Source organism: Chrysemys picta, chromosome 12 (genome assembly GCF_011386835.1).
Source record: "Chrysemys picta bellii isolate R12L10 chromosome 12, ASM1138683v2, whole genome shotgun sequence".
In the NCBI taxonomy this organism is placed as follows: domain Eukaryota; kingdom Metazoa; phylum Chordata; order Testudines; family Emydidae; genus Chrysemys; species Chrysemys picta.
The window spans coordinates 57,277,756-57,295,250 of record NC_088802.1 but is presented as its reverse complement, the minus strand read 5'-3'; the positions used below and the strand labels follow the sequence as shown (position 1 = coordinate 57,295,250).

The 17,495-nt window shown below is 49.0% G+C and overlaps 1 protein-coding gene across 3 annotated transcripts; it reads left to right on the top strand.

Moving 5' to 3' along the window:
• The first annotated feature begins 1,125 nt into the window (after positions 1-1,125).
• On the top strand, positions 1,126-16,358 carry NOTUM (notum, palmitoleoyl-protein carboxylesterase). Of its 3 annotated transcripts, XM_065563802.1 has the most exons (12): positions 1,132-1,281; positions 1,423-2,892; positions 4,168-4,220; positions 4,653-4,748; positions 9,060-9,120; positions 10,785-10,843; positions 12,386-12,488; positions 13,067-13,258; positions 14,147-14,247; positions 14,363-14,510; positions 15,063-15,110; positions 15,226-16,358. In XM_065563802.1, exons 2-12 carry the CDS (start codon positions 1,721-1,723, stop codon positions 15,530-15,532), a joined length of 2,340 nt encoding a protein of 779 aa, XP_065419874.1. In that variant the 5' UTR covers positions 1,132-1,281; positions 1,423-1,720; the 3' UTR covers positions 15,533-16,358. The 3 variants fall into 3 exon arrangements, with proteins under 3 accessions (XP_065419875.1, XP_065419874.1, XP_005283132.4); XM_065563803.1 differs by lacking the exon at positions 13,067-13,258 and having other exon boundaries at positions 1,126-1,281; XM_005283075.5 differs by lacking the exon at positions 1,132-1,281 and having other exon boundaries at positions 1,362-2,892.
• Positions 16,359-17,495: the final 1,137 nt, after the last annotated feature.

Here is a 17,495-nt window from a genome sequence, read left to right as displayed (position 1 = left end):
CCACGCAGACTCCCCAGCTGGCACTTCCTAGTTTTGGGGGCTATGCTGACCACTGACACTGACTCTTTTCCACAGACAGCTTTGGTTTGCCCTGAGCTAGCCCCTTTGCTTTCGAGTGAGCTGGGGACTATGTCAAGACTTCAAAGGGAGTAACAGAGCCCAGAGAGCTATGACTGATATCACAGCTGGAGGGGGGTGCTGATGCTGTGGGGCAGAGAGGATCTAGTAGACACCAAAACTCAGAGGTGCTCATAGCCCTACACCTTATGTGCAGTCTCACCATTGGCAGGGGCTCCCAGGGCACAAGCGCTAGGCAGGTCCCCAGGTGGAAGCACTGGTGTAGGTTCTGGCCCCACAGCAGCAGCAAAAAGGAGCAGCACTGGCTGCCTCACTGCCCATTCAGGTATGGGGCTACAGGGCCAAACCTGAGTGGTGCTGCATATGCCAGGCTGCAATGCCACTCACTCAATTTTGGCCCCATGACTCCCATCATGGGGGGTGTGAGGCCAAACCTGAGTGGACAGGGGGGTGGCCAGCTCTGCTCCTCCTCAATGCAGCCATAGGGCCAGCTCCTGCACCAGAGAGTTACCCAACCCTAGGGCCCTGCCTGGCCTTGCCCCAATTCCAGTAGCTCTCTGCTTGCAGGACTCGCTCAGAAAGTGCACCAAGCCTTGCTTACAAGTATGGGGAGCTGCAGTTAGTACCCACACAGGGGAGCCAGCCGGGAGAGAGGCAGTGAGGAGCCTTAGGGGGAGGGGGCAGACACGAGAAGGTTCAGTTTTGTGTACCATGTGAACAAATTCTGGGAGTGCTATTGGGGTAACTTCCAGTGAAATAGACAAAGGAGCCACCCTCCCCCATAATTAAAGATGTACTGACCATCCTTGGAGGGGAGATTCCACCTCTCAGAGATAAGCCTGGGTAGTCTTTCCATGCAACAAGTGTTTTCCTTTGAAATTCCAAAATCACCAAAGTACCTCCTCTGCACACCTAAACCCTGCTGAATATAACAGGCCTTTAGTGAGGACACAGGAGGGGCAGAATCGGAGCTAACCAAAGGCAGTTCCTTTCTCCTTTGAAAACCAGGAACACCTGTCCTGGGTGCCATCTCAACCTTCACCTTCACCAAGCTCATTCCCTTCTCCCTCCCCAAGCTCTAGCGCCCGGCGCAGGGCCGGAAGGGGTCCCACTCCATTAGCACTCTGGATTGCTCAGCTCTAGCACCAGAGACAGAACCGGGTCTGGCCCTGGCCCCGGCCCCGGCCTCCGCTCCAGAGCCTGGTGAGTTCTGCAGCTCCAGCTCCGGACCCTACCCCAGAGCCTGGGCAGGGCACGTTCCTCCAGGCCCGGGGAGGCGGGGAGGCCGGGGGCTCCTGGGTCACACGTGGGGATGGGATTTCATTCTGCCCTGCTGTTCCCCAGGCAGGTGCTGGCGGGAAGAGAGGCGCAATGGGAGCGGCCGCCTGCACCCCCTGCAGTCCTAAACATTGAGGCCTTTGTTTCAAACTCGAATCAAACCTCCCGAGCCGGCCGGGGAACCCTGCGGCTCCTGAGCGGGGATCGGGCTGCCACACTCGCTCGAGCAAGCCCTGCCAGCGTGCACGAGTGGGAGGAGCAGTTCAGAGCCGCGCAGGGCCGGAGAGCCCCCGAAGGGGGACAGACCCGAGCCCCTGCGGCAGGACGGGGACAGTGAAGCGCCCTTGCGAAGCAGCCAGTGGACATGTCCCAGGCCGTGAGTCTGCTCGCGGGGCTGGGGCGGGAGCGCGCAGCCCCAGGCAGCGAGCCCAGCCGCGGACGGGAGGTGAGTCGCCGCTGGGCACTTCTCCCAGGGCAAACGAGCCCGCCGGGACAGAGGGCCGGGCGCCGGCAGCGGGGCACTTCAAAGGCCTGTCCGGCTCAGCCCGCCCTGGAGCCCAGCGCCCCTTGGCTCGGGGAGCCGCTGCTGCCCCCCGCTGCGCATCGCATCGCATCGCCCGGACGGGACAGGACGGGAGAGGCGGGGCGGGAGCCGGCAGAGCAAAGGCCGGAATCTCCTGGCAAGGAAACAGTAAAGCCCCCCCTCCGCCTGGATCCCAGGGGGCGGAGGGGAGGGGAGGGCAGGGCGGGGGCTGGCCGGCTGCTGCCCCACGCGGCGCCCGGGCTGGCGGCGCCCCCGGCGGGCTCCCCGTGCCCCTCTGTCATGCGTCTGCTCTGGGACGAGAAGGCGAGTCCGTGCGCCAAGAAAAGCCGAGCGCCCCCGAGCCCCGCCGCAGAGCCCGGGCACCAGCCGCCGGCCCCCGCTAACTACGCCCAGGCGCTGCCCTCGCCGCTCATTGGAGCGGGACTGAGCGGAGCGACCAGAGCCTGCGCTGCCCTGGGAACAGCAGGAGCAGGCCCGGGCCAGAGACCCCAGCTCCGGCCAGCACGGGGGAGACAGAGCCCGCCAAGCGCTGCCCGCCCCCAGGGACTAGTTCCTCCGGGACCCGGAGCCCCCGCCCGTCTGCAGCCGAGCGGAACAGGAGGCAGAGCCCGTCCGAGCGCCCAACTCCTCTGCGCCTTCCCCCGCAGGGGGCTCCGGGTCGCGATGGGCAGAGGAACCGTGCAAGTGCTGCTGCTCCTGGGACTGCTGCACTGGGGCCCCGGTGGCGAGGGCAGGAAGAACTGGAGGCGGCGAGGGCAGCAGCCGGCGGCTGCGGCGGCAGCCCGGGAGCGGAGCGAAGCGACCGGGCAGCCCGTGGAGAGCTTCCCGCTGGACTTCACCGCCGTGGAAGGCAACATGGACAGTTTCATGGCTCAGATCAAGAGCCTGGCGCAGTCACTGTATCCCTGCTCGGCCCAGAACCTGCACCACGAGCTGCGCCTCCATCTCCTGCTCAACAGCTCGGTCACCTGCAACGACGGCAGCCCGGCCGGGTGAGTGCGGGGCTGGGATCCTTTCCAGCACACAGACCAGCTCGAGCCTCCCCTGACCCTGAGCCCGCAGCGCACCCTTCCCGACACAGCCCCAGCCCCAGCCCCAGCCCCGAGTCCTGGCCCCGTCGCTCTCCCGCACAACAGGGGCCCTTTCACCTCCCCGCGGTTGGCTTCACGATTCCGCCCGCATTATCCCGCGCCCCAAAGCTGCTGTGCGGGCTGGAGCCTGCTCTCGGAGGGCTCCTGCGGACTGAAAGGGATGCCGAGGAACCATCCCCAAAGTTCTCGGGGAATGACCCACCCCACACGCCTCCCGGCCCTTTCCTTTACTCCATCTCTTCCATACTCCTCTCCCATCCTGCTTCATTCACTTCACTAGAACTACTTCATTCCCATCCCTCGCTTTCAGTGCTTGCTTCCCCACCCTGAGGAACTAGTCCCTGAGGGGTGGGGAAGGGAGAGTCAATGTCCTTCATTTTAATTTATCAGTAGTTTTCCAAAGTCCATTAGAATCCACAGCATTTAAAGGCACACCCCAAAGCAGCCAAAGAAGTTCACAGACACAGGGGTGGAGAGGATGACATGGAGACAGAGTCCTAAGAAAGAAATCTGCCTGGGGATATTTTACTTGATCCTGACTCCTCCTGCATTATCACTCACCCTCATCCTCATCCCTCTTTTATTGTTACCCTCACCAGCATGAGGTAGTTAATTCATGGAGCCAGCACTCGCTGTTCTTCATGTGTGTGTGTATAAGTGGGGATGACAATGCTTACCCACCTTGTAAAGTGCCTTGAGATCCTCTAATGGAAGAAGCCAGAGAAGTGCCAATTATTATTTTTGTGATTATTATTATGATTGCTGGCCCTCTCCTATTCCTGCTTTATGTATATTTAAACGAAGTATGAACATTTTTGTCTAGCACTCAAACTCTGCTTCCACCTCGTGGTCGTTACTAAAAACACAGCAAGCAACAGGTGGAATAACTCTTTCCTGCCTGGAAATTCTTAGGAATTCTAGGAATTTGTTTAATGCATTTATTTTGGAGAGAGATAAAAGCCAATCTGCCTGGCTCAGGATCTCCGGGAAGGCCCTTTGATCAGACGGTTTGGAGCTCTTCTGACAGCCTTCCTGTTTCTTTCTCTTGTTCTTTAACCAAATATTTTATGTAACCCTCTTGATATTATAATGAGTTTGTGTATCAAAGAGCTGGTGGTTAAGCTAGTCAGTCTGCCTAATGAATTTAATGCTGCTTTCTGCTTGTTTTTTCTTTAGCTACTACCTCAAAGAATCAAAAGGCAGTAGAAGGTGGCTGCTGTTCCTGGAAGGTGAGCCTGGATTATTTTTTATTTAAGCACAGATCAAGCTTTTTAGCCTCTTTTGTAAATGAAGAAGTAGGGATGGGGGAGAGCTATCCAACTGCTTTCTTCAAAGGCTGTGCAAAATGTGTGTGCTGGCTGCCTTCTGTCTCCATCCTTCCACCCGACGCACTCACTTTGTCATATGCCTCTGCTGCCTGACAATTTAGTGGATTTCTTGGCATCTTAACTACCCCCCTGACCCTAATTAAAGCTTCTTAATCCAGCTACTTCTTTCTGTCATTTCCTTTACCCACTGCTTGCACCATTCATCTCAGCCTGGGAATCCCATGTTCTATTGTACACGTTCATCTCTCTCTCTCTCTCTGATACTTTGCCACTCCTTCCCTGAACAAAATGACAGCAAGGAACTGACTTGATATTTTTTTTCTCATGACCCAGGGGGATGGTATTGCTTTAATAGAGAAAATTGTGATACCCGCTATGATACAATGAGGAGGCTGATGAGCTCCAAGGAGTGGCCCATTACCAAAACTGGTAAGTCTTTCTGTGCAGGGGGTGGAAACACCATTACACATTACATCTACCCGCTACACATAATTACAAAAGGGAAAAAAAGAAAGGGGGGAATACACAGATTTTTTACTGTAGCAGAGTTCCTCACAATATACACTGTCACTTCCCCACAATTGTTCCTGTTCAGATATTAACACAATGTAAGTCACATACATGCATTTGCCTGTACATGTATACACATTTCCATTAATTAATATGCATATGCAGGTGCCCTCGCAAAAACATGAAAACATACACAAGTATGCATGCACACTTGCAGAGATGTCATCCTTCTTTGAACCCCCTCTAATTCTGCAATATAATTTTACAGATGACCAGTACTGCACACATCCCAGATGGAGTATCATTGATTTGTATATTGCCCTACAGGACCACATGGGAGACAAGAGTCTTTCCAAGTGTAGTCCAAGGTCTACACTGGGTGGGTAGGTTGCAGGGTACACATCACCCCCCTCCTCCAGCCCTGTGTAGATCAATCAAATATATAATATTCTAGGGGGGTCCCTCCCTTTCCCCTCCCTCTGAGGTCCCCGAGGGAGCTGTGGCAGGGGGACCACCACAGTAACATGGCTCTAATGTGCCAAGGAGCTAGAGTCAGTGGAGACACAGTGCCACCATGTGGACTTCCTGCAGCTCCCCAGGCATCAGTGTGGCTCTCCGGGATCTGTCAAGATTAGGGAAAAACACTGTCCTGACTCCTCACCGCCAATGGGATGAGGTGGGAGGGATCTCTGCAAGGAGAGGCTCACACAGATTTCCTCCCTCTGAGACCCTTACCCTTACGCTGAAAGATCTGAGCCTTAGGGTACATCCAGACTACCCGCCATATCGGCGGGTAGCGATCGATTTATCGGGGATCGATATATCGCATCTCGTTAAGATGCGATATATCGATCTCTGAACGCGCTCCCTGTCGACTCCGGAACTCCACCGGAGCGAGCAGCGGTAGCGGAGTCGACGGGGGAGCCACGGCCGTCGATCCCACGCCGTGAGGATGGGAGGTAAGTCGGAATAAGATATGTCGACTTCAGCTACGGTATTCTCATAGCTGAAGTTGCGTATCTTACATCGACACCCCCCCAGTGTAGACCAGGCCTAAGTCAGCAATTCTGCCTATAATGGATGAGCCACTCAAAACCAGCAGCAGAATCAGTTTTGAAAATTGACATTTAATGGTACATTCTCTTATTTAGTGAATCTAGGCTCAATTTTTCTATGCCCAAACTCCTCTCACTGCAGGATAGGGGCCAATTCATAACTGGCTCCCTGATTCTGCTCCAGTATTAGAGCAACTGATGGGCTGCTTTAACCTATGGCACTGGCATAAGAGAAAGATAGGTATCCTCCATCTCCTAACATGTTGCCTAAACCTGGGGGAAGGCCCTGCCTCAGCTGGCTTTATGCCAACTGGAATTTCCCTCCACAAGGGGAATTTTCTGTTAGCCATTTTCAGCCAGAATCCATCTACTTCGTGCTTCTGGGTAGTGAAAGTAGATTATACCAGAAGATATGGGTTCTTGTGCTTAGCTTCCTATAGTACTGGAAGCAATTACAGCAGTTTATCTTTAAGTGCTTTCCTATTCTTGTTGTTTGGTGACTTCCCTGTGTCTTATTTTTATTTTCATCCCTCCCCCTCTGTATAATGGGGTGAATGATGCTTGATGCTCAGAGCTTCAGATAAATGCCTAGAAATACAGATTACCAACCTTCCTTCCCCTCTTTCCTTTTTCTGACTGCTGAGCTTCATACCTCACTGCTCCCTGATTGTGGGCCAAATTCAATGCTGCACCTTTCAGGAGGCACAGCATAGAAGGCGCAGCACAGGAGGTGGGGAGCAAAGGTGAGTTATATACATCACATATTCACTTCCCTAATTCTGAGCTTCTCTAAGAGGTGGCTTAACTCCCAGCATAAGTTAGAATAGTCCTAGGGGGTGCTTCAATGTATGGCAGACACAGCTGCAGGTGGGAAAAACTGGAGTACTTTGCACTTGGGCCACTCCCCATCCAGCCCTCAATACACCAACCACAGCTCTCTCTCTGGCATGGCTCTACTTTTGGAGACTGCACAGGAGAATGATGAAGGGCTGCCCACATCAGTTCTACACTGCTCTTGTGTTGGAGGAATTCCCATTAGGGCCATTGAGGTCCCATTACATCACTAGAATGGTATAAATGGGTCATAGTGGAGGCCAGAATCTGTCTCTGTCTCCTACTTCTTTGGCCAGCCTCATTGGAACCATTGGACTTCAGTATTTCATCTGTTGTCCTTAAAGGGGTAATCATCATAACAGGCTCTTATATAATTCTTGTATAATAGTCTTGGCCTGTCAAACTTCCAGAAGAAATTCTTTCACTGTAGTTTGGGGGAGAGGCCTTCACAGAGGGACACACACCAGTGAATGTATTTGCAAAGACACACACACACACTATTATGTAATTCACTTGGATCAGTTTATCTATCTCCGATAGGCCTGGTCCTATGACTTGGAGGCCCCAAACTGCTTCAGATGGGAAACCAGATTGTGAGTTTCTGGGTCTCACCTGCCCTCCCATATGGCCTTGTGAAGGCCCTACCTTCCTTCCGATTTAGGGCAACCAGACAGCAAGTGTGAAAAATTGGGACGGGGGGGGGGGGGGGGGGTAATAGGAGCCAATATAAGAAAAAGACCCAAAAATCGGGACTGTCCCTATAAAATCGAGACATTTGGTCACTCTATTCCCATTCATAACTGCATAATATTCCTTTGGTATGTACAGTAGAACCTCAGAGTTATGAACACCTTGTGAGTGGTGGGTATTCATGAAATGTTTGTAACTCTGAACAAAGTGTTATGGTTGTTCTTTCAAAAGTTTACACCTGAACATTGACTTAATACAGCTTTGAAACTTTACTATACAGAAGAAAAATGTTGCTTTCCCCTTATTTTTTTGGTAGTTTATGTATTTGCTTTTTATTATTTGTCTCTGCTGCTGCCTCATTGTGTACAGGTCTGTCGCATCTTACGCGCATTTAACATGCGCGATTTCAACTTTACACGGTCAGCAAAAAAAAAAATAAAAAAGAGAAAAACAACAGTTTTAATACTATACCTGTAGTGCGGGTGATTTCGCCCACCATTGAACTCAGTGGGGTTTTGGCTATACGCGGTTTTCGCTTTACGCGCTAACCGTGGAACGGAACCCCCGCGTAAGATGAGACAGACCTGTACTTCTGGCTCCAAATGAGGTGTGTGGTTGACTCAGGGCTGTCCTTACCAGTACGCAGCTGTGTAGGGCACCAGGAACTTTAGGGCACCAAATTTCCTGGTGCCCTGCGCAGCTGTATGCTGCTCCAGCCCCCGCCCTGCTCTGCCCCCAGTCCCCCTTCCCCACCCCAGCCCCGCCTCTTCCCGCCCCTGCTCCACCTCAGCCCCGCCCTACTCTCCTGAGCTTTGCAGTATGGCTGGGCCTGCACTCATCGGTGGCGGGAAGTGCAGACCCGGCCCCAGCTGCGCCGCCGGTGAGTGCTGGGGGGTGGTTCCTCCCCTACCCCCCAAGCCGACCCTGCCCCCCTCCGCAGAGGTCTGGGGACAACCCCCCCCCCCATTCTCCCTCCGCAGAGCCTGCCCTCCCACACACACCCCCGTGGGGGGGCTGCGTAGGGCCCCAGAATAGCTAGGGACGGCCCTGGATTGATTGGTCAGTTTGTAACTCTGGTGTTCACAACTCTGACGTTCTACTGTACTGCAACTGCCTTTGTGAAGATGTAAGATTAGGGAAGTATTGAATGAATTTTTATTTTCTTTTAATACTGCTTAGAAGGTGCAGGTAACACCATGGATCCCCACATGTCTGTGGACCACACAGTTACTGAGTCAGCACAGGATTATGGGATCTCTACCTTCCCTTGCACTGTTTATGCCAAGGGCTGATTGTACATGTAGGTTCTTTCTCTCATTCACACAAATCCTATAATTGCTAGTATTGGAATTCACCTTACAGAATTTAGGAAGAATGTACTTTTAGGTAGGTATCACAGCTCCTTTTTATCATGAAAGGTAATAAGGCTTCTTGAAGTGCTGGGGTTCACCTCTGATGTGAATCAAGGGCTGAAAATCACATCCACCAAGATGTAGGCACAGACACATTTCTCTTTTTCCGTCCCACTTCACCAATGGCTATCACAGTGTAAGTTTCCCTTCTGTACGGCCAGAGCCCCCACACCAGGCTCATTCCTATTGCTTTAAAATCTGAGAACAGCCTTTGTATATTTCTTTTCATCCACCTGCAGGAACTGGGATCCTGTCATCACAGCCAGAAGAAAATCCGCACTGGTGGAACGCAAACATGGTGTAAGGAGGGGCACCAAGGGGAACAAGTTTATATTAAAAAAATTATGTACAAAGAGGCACCATGAGAGGAAAAAGGAAGGGAATTATACCCCAGACATGGTGTAAGAATGGGGAGTGGACCATGCAAACACGGTCTATTGCTTCCTAGGACAGCAAGAGCAGGGAGTGCTACAATGGCAGATAACATAATTAATCCTTGGTAAAAGGGAAAACCCTATATTGTTCTCTCTGTCTACCACTTCAGCTTTCCCAGGAGCGGTGTTGACAAGCTCCAGAGTGATCTGTGTCCAATTCAGCTGAAGGCATGGGTTGGTCTAATGATGAACCTCAAGAAAAACTGGGGAGATCCCAGAGGATATCACCCAAAGGAATAAATTGGGAAATACCATATCAGGTCCTCTGGCTGGTGATGTGCCTGACAGTTCTCAGTGAGCTTCAGATGGCTACTTCTGTTCAGAGGGAAGACCTAGGAGGGGGAGGTTGGCTTGCTTGTGCTTACATAGAGCCTCTGGATTGCAGTGCTGCAAGAAGGGAAGAGAAGTGGATACAGGTGACAATTTCTATTGCAGCAGCTGGGGACAAAAAGCTAAGCGATGGAAAGATAGTTCCATTCCTGCAGAGACATTTAATAACAATACTTAGCAATTACATAGGGTAGGTGAGTTCTCCCCGTTTTACATAAAGGGAAACTGAAGCACAAAGAAAGGCAGTGACTTGCCCAACACCGCCCAAGTCAATGGAAAAGCCAGGATTAGAATTTAGATTTGTGCTCTAGAGCACGATGCCTCATAATTAGGGCTCCACGTTTGTCATGGAAGTCACTGATTCCATGACTTCCTGCAACCTCCGTGACTTCTGCAGTGGCCAGTGTGGATGATGCCAGGGCTGCCCAAGCAGCTGGCCCCGGAGCCAGCTGCTCAGGAGGCCCTGGGGACAGCCACAGTGGCTGCTGATGGAGTGGCTCTGCAGCCAGCCGCTTGGGCGACCCCAGAGCCAGCCACCGCTGGAGTGGCCCCAGCCCCAGAGCCAGCCGCACCGACTGTTGCTCTGGTGGCCCCAGGGTCCCTGGGACCGTCTGAGCAGGGCCAATGCAGCTGGCCCTGGGGACCATCTGAGCAGCAGTCTCGGAGGTGGCAGGAGCAGCCGCAGCTCCTGGCAGTGGTCCCGGGGCGGCCGGAGTAGCGGCTGGCCCAGGGCTTCCCCCTGGGACTCCCTCCCTCCCCCCCCCCCGCCATGGCCGGCCGGAGCAGCTGCTGGCCCCCTGGGGTTCCCCCCAGGCAGCACCCCCCATAAGATTTAATAGGTATTTATGGTATAAGTGATTGACAGCTCACGGGCAGTGATTTTTTGTTTCTTGCCCGTGTCCTGTCTGTGACTTTTACTAAAAATACCCATGATTAAATCGTAGCCTTACTCAATTAGATCAATAAAAAGATTTCAGTAAAAAGGCTAACATCAGAAGGGAAAAAAAGCAACTGTAACTGACTGCCATGGGAGGTAATCCTTCCTTTGAGTATTCAAGGGGGTGGTATAAGCATCTCATTGAACAAAAACAACGGTCCCTTCCCTTCTCCACAGGATTTCCTTCCAGTTCCTTGCCCCCAGCCTCACCCCTCTGTATGTAAAGGGAAAATGAGTGCTCACAAACTTCTCATCTCTTGCAGTTTCATCCCCTATTGCTCAAGTGATGTTTGGAGTGGTGCCTCTTCCAAATCTGAAAAAAGTGAGTGCTGCCGATGGGCTGGCTGCCAGACAATCATCACACATTAGAGGATATGGCCTGATTTCTCTGAAATTATGTGAATGAGAGACGAGCTTTTTCCTGCTGAGAAGCAGGAAAGAATAACAAGTAACCTCCAGATAAAACATCCCTCTTCCCTCATCACATCCTGCAGGGACATGGTTCAGAGCCCCTGCATGCAGAGATGTCACAGATGCACATCTAATCCCTGCAGGTTGCACCTGGAGTTCCTGAAGCAGCCTTTCCTTTTAGATAAGCCTCTCCTACCCTGCATACACTGCGAATTAAATGGAGTGGCTGGGGCACCATGGCTTGTAATGTGTCTTCTCATATTGCTGACCTGAGTGATAAGTGTAATGAATTCAGTCTCATTCTTGTCCCAAATGGATGTGCAGCCCACCCATTGTTGGTCAGGAGCTGCTTGCAATTTGGCCTGCAAGACAAAAACTTGTGCATTATAATATGATGCTGTTGCCTGATGATACTTTGTTTTGGATCAGCATAATGTCACTGTGACAACAGTGCAAAATTGTGATGTCTCCTTGGCACATACAGATAGACATTTCCTTATGCAGATAAAATTAAAAATTTTTAACATCCTGCAGATGAATCATGCCACCTCAGGATATGATGAGTCTTAAAAGATAACCAGGATTAGTACTTGGATGCGAGACCGCTACAGAAAACTCAAGGGGGCTTATTTTCTCACTTACACTGGATGAAACTCCATTGACTTTGGTCAAGTTATTCCTGATACAGCCTGGTGTAACTAGGGTTAGGGCTAGGAGCATCAACCCGAAGGTGCTGCATGAAGTAGTACTAGTAATTCACCAGGACATATGCTTCCCTCTGAATCAGTGCTTGAACCAATGTCCTACTGTCAGCCATTGTTCTGCTGGATATGTCGTCTTTCCACTGATGTGAAATTGATATTCTGACCACTTGTGGGTGCCCAGGACAGTTTTTGCAAGAATAGAGGCATTAGCTCTGGTGTCCTGGCCAAATTCCAAGTGAGATCATGAAATAGTCTCCCTTTCTAAATTTCCCCTATAGTTTCAATTGGATGTAATATTCTTTTTCACTTCCTATTGTGCTGTTCAATGTTGTTGTGCAACAGTTATGCAGCTATTGTCTCTCACCTCAGAGGGAGGTGCATCGCAGAGTAATTCCTTGTATATGTATTTTGTAACATACTTTGGAATCCTGTAGGTTGAAACCTATCAGCTTAATTTCAGGACTGGAACAACCGAAGATGCAGCAAGTCTGGATCAAGCCAGGGAAAGCCTGTGCTAGGAAAGGCCCTCAGTACCTACCTGCCTTGCTCTTACTTTCATGTGGACTAACATTCTTCAAGGTTACAATTTGTAAATTTCAGTGTATGGTAGAATTTGTTCAATGCAAACAGTTTCTCTGCCTTCAGGGTCCTGAGCAACTGTGGGATGGGGATGTGTGAGGGAAGCCTCTTCAACAAAGTTTTAGCCTACACATCACAGTCCTATTGATGGTGAACTCTTTCTTTTCCAGATGAATATGCCTTCATGGGAGCCCTCATAATACAAGAGGTAGTAAAGGAGCTGGTGGGAAAAGGCCTTAGTAATGCAAAAGTACTACTTCTGGCAGGAAGCAGGTAAGTGTCTGCATAAGATTGTCCTACAATGAAGAGAGAAATAATATGAAAGAGCAACTGCCATGGAGCACTGTCTTTACAGATTAGTTCCCAGACACTGCCTGCGGATGGTGCTAAGAGGAGTGAGGCAGAAGCACTGGTAGCGGAAAGCTCGCACAAATACTCTTCTCAGCCTCTTCCTGTAGGAGCTGCAATAGGGAATGATGTAGAAATACTGGCTATAGGAGAATCTCAGCTTTTGATTCGGAGGAATTTATTTATGGGGAAAGAATATTAGACAATAGAAACAGATGGAAAATTTTGTCTCCAAATTCCAGGGTCTTTCTATTTTGAGCTGCCAAAGCTCTTGCTAATAACAGAAAAGAGCTATGCCAGAAAGAACAAAATAAAATGGATGGCCTTTGGTTGCTGAACTAGTTAGGATTGCTTTTATTTCTGAGAATTTCTGAAGTGAGGAAATAACTTGCTGACTAGATTATGCCCTTACAGACTGGTCAAATGCATCAAAACGGTGAAAGCAGTATGTATCGTAACTGTCTTTCAGGTCTTTGACTGAATTACTGATCTTGTCATTGCAGTGCTGGGGGAACTGGGGTGCTTCTCAATGTGGATCGAGTAGCAGAGCAGCTGGAGGAGATGGGTTATCAAGGGATTCAGGTCCGAGGGCTGGCAGATTCTGGCTGGTTCCTGGATAATAAACAGTACCGCAGAACCGACTGTATTGATACCATAACCTGTGCCCCAACAGAAGCTATTAGGAGAGGAATCAGGTACAATAAAATATTCTAAACTACCCTTCCCCAAGAGCTAAGGATGAGGAGAAATCCTGAGGCAGGGCTCTGACGGATAGCTCAGTGGTTTAAGCATTGGCCTGCTAAACCCAGGGTTGTGAGCTCATTCCTTGAGGGGGCCATTTAGGGATATGGGGCAAATCTGTTGGATGATTTAATTGAGGATTGGTCCTGCTTTGAGCAGGGGGTTGGACTAGATGATCTCATGAGGTCCCTTCCAACCCTGATATTCTATGACACTCTTCCTGCCTTCCTTGTGTCCTTTTTGTATTTATAAGATACCTATCACATGCCTCACTCTTTGTGGATGAGCTTCTACTTCTAAATAAAAGAACCATAATTTCAAAGGCATATTCATGAGACTGTGTGACATTGCAGACACTGTACTGAGTAACACAATACATTGATGTGACCAGACAGACACAGGGAAGAATGTTGCTGTTAATAAACTGAAAATGCCATCTCTCTAATCCTCCCATCACTGAGTATCTGGTTGTTATCTAGGGGTAGGTGCCATACCCTAGGATCATAAAAGCAAGTGACGGGAAAAGTCCTATCAGAGCAGCCAGTCCACCTCCGAACAGAAAGTATCATTGGCTAATGAAATCCCAGCTCTCCTCCTTCTCATTTATAAGTCATGTTTGATTAAAAAGTACTGTTCACACCTGCTTGCCTTCCAGCTGAATCAAGAAAGGTTAGCTCTGTTCTTCTGTGCAGGGTTTTTTGTGTTCACTGCTTCATTCGTGCACAGAGGACTCTCCGACTGCAACCAGCAAATGCCCCAGTGTTCTAGTGAATAGGAGATACTCCAAGCGAAATGAGACTGTGTGGCATCATGGCACTAACCCCACCATTGCTGTCTTTCAGATATTGGAATGGCATTGTTCCTGAACGCTGCAAACTGCAGTTTAAAGAGGGGGAGGAATGGAATTGCTTTTTTGGCTATAAAATTTATCCCACTCTTCGATGTAAGTGTAAAAAGAAAGGCCTACCTGCCTGAGAGTCTGAAATTGGTCCTAGGCGGTTCCTTCATTTACTGCTGCTAACCTGATGAAGACTCTCTCCAATTCTTTTTCCCTCTAGGTCCAGTCTTTGTGGTGCAGTGGCTCTTTGATGAGGCCCAGCTCACTGTAGATAATGTGCACCTAACTGGACAGCCTGTCCAGGAGGGGCAGTGGCTCTACATCCAGAATCTGGGCCGGGAGCTAAGAAATACCCTGAAGGATGTGACGTGAGTATTGCAGTAGGAAAAGCTGGGGTGTTCTTTTCCCTAAGAGAAGTCCTGCATAAGCTGGTTTGTGGGAGGTTCACAGTGGCTCTCTTGATACCAATGTGATTTATTTAGTATCTGTACCTAATCTGCATCAGGAAACATGCTCTTAACATATCTGAAAAAAAATGAGGCGGGAACAGAGTTTTTTGGGATGTTTTAAGAGACACTGATCATAAAACATCCCAGCAACAGATGAAAGGGTGACATGAAACCTCTCGTATGTCTTAGACACTTCATGCTAGATCAGCTCTTCATGGGAGTCACTGTAGCACCTATGAGCCCCTATAAATGCACCCAACCAATAAGCTATGGAAATGTGCCATTTTCTGAAAACTCCACCCTGTTCTAGTCTATTCAGATTCTTATATCATGTCCAGCACTGTGGTATCCAAGCATCATGCCAGGGACAGCAGAACTTCTAGCCAATTCCAGGACAGGGGGGAATTATCTGTGAGACAAGTCACCTTTTTGCCTTCTCACCCTACCTAATCTGTGTTTCTTTCCTTTCAGTGCTAGCTTTGCTCCAGCCTGTTTGTCTCATGAGATCATTACGCGCAAGTAAGTGTCTCTCTTCACAGAGTCTATGAAATGTCATGAGTTAGCAAGAAAGGGAATATGGTAATACTGATACCCTAACCCCGCTGATACAATGTGTATGGTTTGATTTTTGCAGTCACTGGACAGACATCCAGGTGAAAGGAACTTCATTACCCCGTGCCCTGCATTGCTGGGACCGCAGCCTGCATGACAGCAACAAAAATGGGAAAGCCCCTTTGAAGGGTTGCCCAATCCATCTGATTGACAGCTGTCCCTGGCCCCACTGTAACCCCTCATGCCCTACCATCCGGGACCAGTTCACGGGGCAGGAGATGAATGTGATCCAGTTCCTCATGCACATGGGTTTTGATGTTCAGAAGATGGCACAGCAACAGGGCCTGGAGCCCAGTAAACTTCTGGGGATGCTGAGCAGTGGTAGCTAGAAAGGGTTCTCCATGAAAGGGCAGATTGATCAGATAAGGAGTGGGAGCCTCTAAGCTTCTCTCCCAAACTCTTTAACCTTCTCCATTCTCATGCAGATATGCACACTTACACACATGCACACTCACAAGCACACGTGCACACTTAGTGTGTGTCAAGAAAAAAAAGAACAGATTCTTGCTTACACCATTTGACTGAAACTCATTACCTCTAAACTTCAGGGCCCAATCTTGGCTGTTCAGAATCTTTCTGTGTTACACAAGGTGGCCTGAAGCAGGGAGCAGCAACGCCATAAACACCAGCATTGAGAACCCTTCCCAAGAGCTAAAAGGACTCTTACCCTTGCTGAGAATGTTTCACATCATAGACTTACAACATATGGTGAAAAAAGCACTGGATTTTTTTGTCCAATTAGAAGTGAAGGATTACATGACTTCCTAGAGGTCAGCATCTCATGATGTATCATAATGTACAAACCAAGGACATGTGCTAGGAACGGACACTCTTATAATCAATTTACTTTTGTATTATTTTATAAAATGACTTTTTTTATTATTTTTTAAAAAATTATGCAAGAAATATAAAATTAATGATATTGTTTTGTAACATATTTTTTTTAAATAATGAAAAAACCTCCTGCTACTATGGCAATGTGGGCATATTTATTTTAATATGTAAATGCTATTTATAAGGGCTGACCAGAGAACTGCTCATATGTCTTTGTAAAGTTATAAATACTGCTCTTGGGGATGGGTTTTTTTTCTGATCACATGTGTGTGGGAGAGGGCAGTATTGGCATTATTATAATTATTATTAGATTCCAATGTTCCCCTTGTAGTATGTTTGTTGTTATTTCTGGAATGGAAAGGATGTAATGCACGGTCTAGTTACAGAACTTGGTAGTCAGAATCCACCATCCCATGGCAGTGATTAATACAGGTTCACAGTTCCAGACTATGTGCAGAGCTGAAACTCAAGTAAATAGTTTCAAATATTAAGTGTTTAAAAATCTTTGCATTCATAGATTGTAAGGCCAGAAGGGAGCACTCTGATCATCTAGTCTGACCTCCTGTAGAACACAGGCCTCCACAAAATCATTCCTAGAGCAGATCTTTTAGAAAAACATTCAATCTTGATTTAAAAATTGTCAGTGAACACTGGGTAAGTTGTTCCAAGGGTTAACTACTCTTACTGTTAAAATTTTACACCTTATTTCACTCAGTATTTGTCTATCTTCAACTTCCAGTCACTGGCTCAAGTTATACATTTCTCTGGTGGACTGAAGAGCCCATTATTAAATATTGGTATTTATAGACTGTAATCAAGTCATCCCTTAAGTCTCTCTCTGTTAAGATAACTCCAATTGCAGTCCTTGAGTCTACTGCTATAAGGCATGTTTTCTAATCCTTTAATCATTCTTGTGGCTCTTCTCTGAACCTCTCCAATTTACCAACATCCTCCTTGAACAGTAGACACCAGAACTGGACACTGTATTCCAGCAGTGGTCACACTAGTGCCAAATTCAGAGGTAAAATATCCTGTCTACTCCTACTCCTGTTAGAAAACAGCCATATCTACCAGTTTGACTTAGACAATGAGAAATGTATAAGCTCAAGGGCCAATTCTGGCCCCCTATATGCTGCTCTGATAGCACAGAAGGGATTTAAAGAAATCACAACAGGCTGGGGAAGAATTTCTCTGGCACAAGAGCAGCATCCAGCCACCCTATGCTGATCCCATAGCATAATGTGTATGGAGAGATGTCCTGGAAAGTGAGGCTCCAGGGTGCTGAGTGCTACGAAGATTCTGGGCTTCAGTGCAGACTGCATAGGGCTCCCATAAATTTGAATAGCTGTGGGGGCTGCACTTGCTCCCAACCAACCCAAGTCCAGGCAATGAAAATGTGGTTCAAAGTCACCTTTGCTTCTCCTGGCCCTAAGCTGTCCCTCCTGTGACACACAGATG

Coding starts and splice junctions, on each gene's coding strand:
- NOTUM (XM_065563802.1), top strand. CDS start 1,721: ATGTCCCAGGCCGTGAGTCTGCTCGCGGGGCTGGGGCGGGAGCGCGCA. Junction 9,121..10,784: donor TGGTGGAACGCAAACATGGT/GTAAGGAGGGGC, acceptor CATCTCTTGCAG/TTTCATCCCCTATTGCTCAA. Junction 14,248..14,362: donor AATTTATCCCACTCTTCGAT/GTAAGTGTAAAA, acceptor TTTTCCCTCTAG/GTCCAGTCTTTGTGGTGCAG.